Below are 7,128 nucleotides of genomic sequence, written 5' to 3'. Positions count from 1 at the left end.
GGAGCTGGAACTAGGTTCTGTTGGGTCGGGAGCTGGAACCAGGTTCTGTTGGGTCGGGAGCTGGAACTAGGTTCTGTTGGGTCGGGAGCTGGACCCAGGTTCTGTTGGACCCAGGTTCTGTTGGACCCGGTGTTGATGAGCAGCCAGTCGGTGTTTCAGAGGAAGGATGTGAATCAGGAGGAATGTTTCTTCGCTGGAATTCAGGAAATCAGTTTTCTTTTGTTCTCCGTCTGGTTCTGGTTCTGGTTCTGGTTCCCCGGGCCTCGGGTTCTGCATGAGGCAGATTCCTTTACTGCAGTGGAAGGAAGTCTTTGAGCAGCTTGGAGCTCAGATAAAACACAAACACAAACTCTGCTGAGGAAATAAGGGAACTGAGTTGTTGTGTCGGAAATCAGGAAGTCCGGATTCTGAAAACGATCCGGTCCGAACCCCCCAGGCTTCCTGACGTCACATCAAAGAGCAGCCAAACCCTTTCCTGAACAGATCCGTTCCTCTGACTCACGTTAAATATCTGCACACACACGCTCGGCTGTTTACTCGTCTTTAACGAGGTTGAAGCTGTGCCTGGAGGCTGATTGTGCAGCATGAATGGTTGCATCAGTTCAGCAGGCGATGGGCAGGAAATAATGGGATGCCTGTGTCACTTTAACTCCCACTTTATTACAACAATAATCTGTGAGGGACAAACTTCAAGCTTTTAGTAGATTTCTTTACCTCTGCTTGGTAAAATATGGCTTTAAATAAATTGTATTTTATGACCAAAGAGTCGGCGCAAATTAGGGATTTAATTTACAAAAACCTCCCAAAGGAAGATCTGCGCCTCAAACCTTTTTGTGCCGACAGTTCGCTGACATTTAAATGAGGTTTAATTTGTGCATTTAAAGGTTAAAAACACTCATATTTATGGGATAAAAGCTGAAGTTTAATGATTAAATAATCATTAAAGGTGTCAAAGAATCAGCGCCGCTCGCCAACTTTTCTTTAAAAATATTTGTTGTTTGTTTCACGATGTGGTTTTCTCTGCTCCTGTTTGAAGAAGTTCTGCTTTATTGGTTTCTTGTTGTTGTTCCTGTGAAGGCTTTGGGTTAAACTTCCTTTTTTTTTCCACGGTAACAGACGGCTGAGATTTTCAGATTCACAGGAACTCCTTCGGTTTCTGAGAGCAGCAGTTGTGCAACAATCCGTGACGTTCGTTCTGCAGGAAAATAATTCTTAATTGTGTTTTGGGAACAGCTGTAATGTCCTCAGGTGCTGTTTTATTTACCTGTGGTGTGTGTGTGTGTGTGTGTGCGTGTTCGCCCACAGACTGTGTGCTGGAGAAAGCCATGCATAAGTGCGTCCTGAAGCCTCTGAAGAGCGTCATCGAGGCCATTCTGCACGACTTCCAGGTGAGCCACGAGTCCCCTCCCCCCGTCACCTCAGCAGGGCGGAAACAGAGTGCATCGTGGGTAATCTCTGGTTTCTCCCGCTGCAGGTGAGCAGCGGAGAGTGGCAGCAACTCAGGGAAAACCTGGCTCTGGCTAAGACCAAGAGACCTCAGGAGATGGGGGTGGACGGCGCTGTGCCGCCGGACTCTGTGGCCATCGAGAAGATCCGACAGAAGTTCCTGAACATGAGGAAGGTGTACTCGCCTGAGAAGAAGGTGTCGCTGCTGCTGCGCGTGTGTAAACTCATCTACACCATCATGCAGGACAACTCGGGTACGGAGAAGCCTGGCGGGTCTGAGTCCGTCCGTCTGAGCGCCGCTCCTCTTTACGCTGCGTCTGCTTCCTCGCAGGGAGGATGTTCGGGGCGGACGACTTCCTGCCCATGCTGACGTACGTGGTGGCTCAGTGCGACCTGCCGCAGCTCGACACCGACATCCAGTACATGATGGAGCTGCTGGACCCGTCTCTGCTCCAAGGAGAAGGTAGCTCCGGATCCTTCCTAACAACCTGATCTCAGCAGATCCCAGACTTCCTGCAGGCCATTCAGGGTTCAGTTCTGATCCTTCCACATTTTCCATGAAAGGCTTTAACTTTGACTCATAAACAGGTCAGATCCTCTGTGTTTGTCCCAGAAACAGTCTGTTCAGGTGTGATTTCAGCTCCAACAAGTTGATTCATGAAGAGCTGAGATCAGCTGCGTCCTTCAGGTCTTTTCTTGTTCTGACAGACGTTCAGATCTCCTTCATTTGCTGTGGACTCTGTTAAACCTGCCCCCCCCCTCTTTATGCAACCAGCTTTTTATTTTTTATCATTTCCCTGCCACAGGTTAGTTTCCCAGTTGAACTGAACAGAACGTAAAGGACAGTAAAATTAGGAAATGATTTTTATAGAAAACGAAATGTGGCGTCGGTGATAATTCCTCTGAAATATCTTCGAGAAGTCTGTGGTTTTCAGCAGAACTTGGCACCTTTGTGGTTCCTTTGATTGTTTCAGAGGAATTACTCTTTTAATGATTCAGTGAATTTAATAGTTCTTCAGAAGCAGACGGATGAGTAGATATAAAAGACAAAAAGCAATAAAAACTCCAGATTTCCAGCTTCATTCATACAGAGAGAAAGTTCACAAACAGCTGCTGAACCTGATGGACATTAGATCCGTAAACATGATAGAAATCAACTCCAGGTGACGTTTAAAGATAAATTATTTAATGTTTCAGCAGAAACATGATGCTACTCCTGCAGGAAGTGCTACAGCTAGCTGCTGCAGCACTTCAGCTTAATGCTACGTTAACATTTCTTAAAACTGCAGCAGCTTTGGTCCCAGGTGCGTCCTGACCAGCCACTAGCTCGTCAGTCCAAACAGAAATAAACTTGAAACATCTGAGTGTCCGTTTTGTTCTCCGTCAGTTTTTAAATAAAGTTTGATGTAAAAAGAATCTGTTAGTAAAATAAAATGAACTTGATATTTGAAAGAGAAGCCGGTGGATTAAAGCCAGCTGTGGCTTCCTGCTGCAGAGACGCATTAATCCTAAACTGAAGCAGGAATTAAGGTTTAAAGTCTCAAACTTCTGACTTTAACTAATAAACTAACTTTTGTTCTTGTTTCTCCAGGAGGTTACTACCTGACCAGCTCCTACGGCGCCATGGCGCTCATCAAGAACTTCCAGGAGGAGCAGGCGGCCCGGGTTCTGAGCTCCGAGGCCCGGAACACCCTGCACCAGTGGCACCGCCGGCGCACCTCGCAGCACTCGGTGCCGTCTGTGGACGACTTTCAGGTACCTCACCTGAGCTGAGCGCACCTTGAACGTCCAGGCAGTGAGTCCAAGTTGTACCAATTTACACCTGAACTGAAACCTGCATGAGCGGCGCCGCTGCCGAACTTTACTAACACAGTTTGGATCTGAGGCCCAGTCTCGCTGCAGACAGCGCCCCCCAGTGGACAGACTGCATGTGTCTCTTTAGATGTAGCTGCATGTGGTTCCTCTTTCTGCTTCACTTCTGCTGCTTTCACTCATCCTGCAGGTTTAATCCAGACTCTGTTTCGTTCTGCAGAACTTCCTCCGTGTCGCTCTGCAGGAGGTGGGCTCAGGCTGCACCGCCAAAACCCTGCAGGTGCACCCCTACACCACCACCGAGGAGGTCTCCTCCCTCTGCGCCTACAAGTTCAAGATCCCCGACCCGGAGAACTACGCCCTGTTCCTGGTCACGGAGGACACGAGCCAGCAGCTCGCCCCCGACACGTTCCCCCAGCGGATCAAAGCCGAGCTGCACGGCCGGCCGCTCACGCACGTCTTCCACTTCGTCTACAGGAAGGTGTCCAACCTGAACCTCTGCGTCCCGGCCGTCCTGCACAACGGAAACTGTGACTCGGGCTGATGCTTCGGTGCTTGTATGTTTGCAACGATGGCTTTGAGGACGTTGGCTTGTTTGGTGTTTTTACTGAAACGTTAACGCTTTAAAGAAAAGAAAAAGAAAGCAAAGGATGTGTTTGATATGAAAGAAAGTTAAATCTGGTTGCAGAAATGTTTGGTTTTGGTGGAGAGGAAGGAGGTGAGACATGTTGGGCTCAAACAGGACAAAATAAAGTAATTTAAGGTTTACTGCTGTTCCCCGGACGCCTTTTAATAGGAACCAAACACTGTTTGCCACTAGGAGCAGACTCAGATTCAAACTTTACATTAAAATGATTATTTAATAAGTAAAAAGAACTTTTGTAAAACATGTTTTTATTCTTCTACAGTTGCTGGTCGACGGTAGATTTTATCTCTGTGTAAATATATTTTTATATCCCTCAAAGTTAATGATTTATTCTGTGTTTACCGGACTCCATACTGGATTTATTTATGCCAGACTGAAACAACACTAGTTCTGTTGTTTGTTACAAAAAACTCAAAACTGATGTGAAATTAAATATTTTCTGAATAAGACTTCCTGACTCCTGCAGTTTTTTTATTTTTTGAGAATTTAATGATGAAATGTTGCAACAGGGAGAGTATTTTGATTTATTTAGTTTTTATTTTTTGTTTTTTCATGAGTCATGAGTAACAGATCTTTAACTCTGAAATCACAGGTTTTCAGTTTACTGATTTACTGTTTGACACATGAAGTTTAGTTACAGATGTCTTTAATCCAAAGTATGGCTCCTGTAATAAAAAAGCAAATTAAACACAAAGTTGAGTTTATAGAGTGATCAATAGAAATAGACTGAGGTGTTAGTTTTACAAGCTAAAGTAAAGATTAGTCAGTGTGGTCAAATAAAAGTCAATAAATTAATGTAGAACAATTAAATAACTGTGTAGATTAAAACTATACAGGAGTAAATAAAAAGTAATAAATATTTAAAATAAATAGGACAGCTGTAGTACACTGTGCCGCCACAGAGTTGGACAAACATCAAAATCTGGGATGAAAATAAATTTAAATAAATTAAAACCCCATTTCTAGAACAGCTAATGTTTTAAATGCAATAAAAATTTAAATCTGTAAACCAATTAGTTGAAACTTTTATTCGAGAATTAACCTAAATCTCTGTTATTCTCTGTCAAACACTGCCAAACTGACCTCATAAAACTATTAAAGTTTATGTTTGCTACTTGTTTTTATGTCCAATATTCATTTTTTTAAGTTTACAGTTTTCCAATCTTAATTTTTCCCCATGTTTTTAACTCTATAAACATACTTTATATAAACAAACAGCGATATCAACAAATGTAAACAATACAACAGAATAAAGGAGAAAGGGACATGAATATACTGTTTATTTAAAGTTAATGCTCAACGTTATGATGCAAATTAATTTCTTTTTAGGGATTTACAGTGAAGATAAAGTTAAAAGAAAAAAGGTTAAACATCTCTGCAGAATGTTTTTGTTTGGGTTCTTTAAAATCACTATCTTTTCAAAAACAAATGCACGTGTTTTTTTTTTACCTCGGAATTTCATTTAACTGATTTAGAATTTGGCCAAAGTAATAAATGAATTATAAATTGCTCGTTGCCAGTGAATTTGAAGTTGTTAAATTAAAATAACAGATTTATAAAATGGCTTTTCAAAGAATGAGAGAAACGGCTCCCCTGGCGGCGGCTGAGGGAACAGCAGCTCTTGTAACTGTCACCTGTTGCCACGGCAACGCTGCCAACGGAGTGTAAACAGCTGTTTGTCTCCTTGTGTCCCTGTGATGGACTGGAGACGTGTCCAGGTGTCCCCCGCCGACACCAGCTCCCCACCACCTGGAAAGGAGAAGTGAGTGGATGTTTTATCAGAATGCTGTTGTTGTAATCTCTATCCCTGAGTTCATCTCTGAATTAGCTGTTTGTGTTAAAGATGACCGTGGAGCGTTTCTTCTGTTTTCTAGATGAGTTTGATGCATCATCATCATCATCTTCCTCAGTGTGGCTCCAGGTCCTCCCTGCAGCAGAGCGCCATCTTGTGTCAGAGGCCGGTAGTTCGGGTCAATGACGCATTTTGACAGCAGCAGCTCGTCTGCATTAGTGTTCAGCTCCTCGCAGCAGGCAGCATCTCCGGTTTCATCCCTGCGGCTCAGGAAACACTGCTCAGAGGCTAAGGTAGGCTGGGGGACGCTGTCCTCTGCACACTGACGCGTTTTCATCACCACATGTGATGTTGCAGCTCAGGAGCCGGTGGCTTCAGGTGACATGTTGTTTAAATGCATCCATCTGTGCGGCTGCAGATCATTGCTGCGTGTTTTTCTGACGTCTCTGTAATTTGACAGAAGAGGCGTGGAGGGCTGGTTAGGCCTGAATGGCGCAGTTTCAGCTGGCGATATTCCTCCTGACAGTCATGCGGGAGGCAGGCTGTCATCATGCTGCTGTCACACTATTATAAACTGTGTGGAAACAGGCGGGTCCTAAAAACATGCAGATGCGCCCAAACCGCCCTCAGCTCTGCAGCATTGCATCAGCATACTGCACCTCATCCTTTTCAGTTTCAAATGCAGCCTAATTCTGTTGGGAGGTGCGGGGATGTGGACTGGGTTCTTTATTTTTTTTGTATTCTAACAGAAGAAAACATGAGTCGTGATGGGACAGACAGACCTGTTTGCTGTGTGTCAGACATGTAGTTGGGATTAATACACAAATCTGATGAGTTTAGATGTTTTATTCTGCAATGTGAACAAAACAAATACGAATTACACTCCTACAATCCCATCCCCCCCTCCATTAAGTAAAACCTGGGTTAGTTTTGTGATAATCGCTGATTCGAGCCCGTCTGCGGACTCCCTGAACTGCGCATGCGCGTTTCTTGTTAAGCGCAACAAAGTTTGAATAGTTATATACAGAATGTAATGTAAATTAAACTTTTCTTATTTTAAATGAACCCTCTTCACAAATAAATGCATATGACCTAAACAACGGTGCAAATTTGAACAGTTAGAATAATATGTCAGAATAATATAACCACGTCCAGAACCGCAGACTGTCCACTCAGGTAAGGGAGGGGCTCTCCCGGAGAGCGCATGCGCAGTTGCGGGTTCCGAAGCCACTCGCACCTGATTCGCTCGTTTCCGGCAAATTCAAAAAAAGGTTAAAAAACAAAAACAACTGGACTTCTATTCTGTAGCTGAAGACGTTTCGCTTCTCATCCGAGGAGCTTTCTCAATTCAGAAATAGAGAGTGTGGAGTTGAGCTTTTAAAGCTGAGATGTGATGTGAGCTGGATTGCTTGCAAATTGTTCTCACTCTCCT

The 7,128-nt window shown here is 44.0% G+C and overlaps 2 protein-coding genes across 4 annotated transcripts in view; both read left to right on the top strand.

The window, feature by feature from the left end:
* Positions 1-4,353, top strand: part of LOC108247817 (ras and Rab interactor 2) — a 29,126-nt gene extending 24,773 nt beyond the window's left edge. Inside the window, exons 9-13 of one of the 2 annotated variants that reach the window (XM_017436187.3) lie at positions 1,306-1,388; positions 1,475-1,700; positions 1,778-1,909; positions 3,038-3,201; positions 3,479-4,353. In XM_017436187.3, coding sequence (XP_017291676.1) covers positions 1,306-1,388; positions 1,475-1,700; positions 1,778-1,909; positions 3,038-3,201; positions 3,479-3,802 — 929 coding nt within the window. In that variant the 3' untranslated portion in view covers positions 3,803-4,353. Of the gene's footprint in view, positions 1-1,305; positions 1,389-1,474; positions 1,701-1,777; positions 1,910-3,037; positions 3,242-3,478 lie in introns of both variants that reach the window. The other variant, XM_025010579.2, reaches the window with a different exon arrangement.
* A 1,502-nt stretch (positions 4,354-5,855) lies between these two features.
* Positions 5,856-7,128, top strand: part of LOC108247813 (elongation factor 1-alpha 1) — an 11,547-nt gene continuing 10,274 nt past the window's right edge. The window contains exon 1 of one of the 2 annotated variants that reach the window (XM_017436183.3): positions 5,856-5,989. The gene's annotated coding sequence lies outside the window, so the exon portion shown is untranslated. Of the gene's footprint in view, positions 5,990-6,052; positions 6,075-7,128 lie in introns of those variants that run through there. The other variant, XM_037974755.1, reaches the window with a different exon arrangement.

The sequence above is a fragment of the Kryptolebias marmoratus genome, linkage group LG3 (assembly GCF_001649575.2).
Source record: "Kryptolebias marmoratus isolate JLee-2015 linkage group LG3, ASM164957v2, whole genome shotgun sequence".
Classification (NCBI taxonomy): Eukaryota; Metazoa; Chordata; class Actinopteri; order Cyprinodontiformes; family Rivulidae; genus Kryptolebias; species Kryptolebias marmoratus.
Note: the sequence above shows the minus strand (reverse complement) of the source record. Positions and strands in the feature narration are given on the sequence as shown.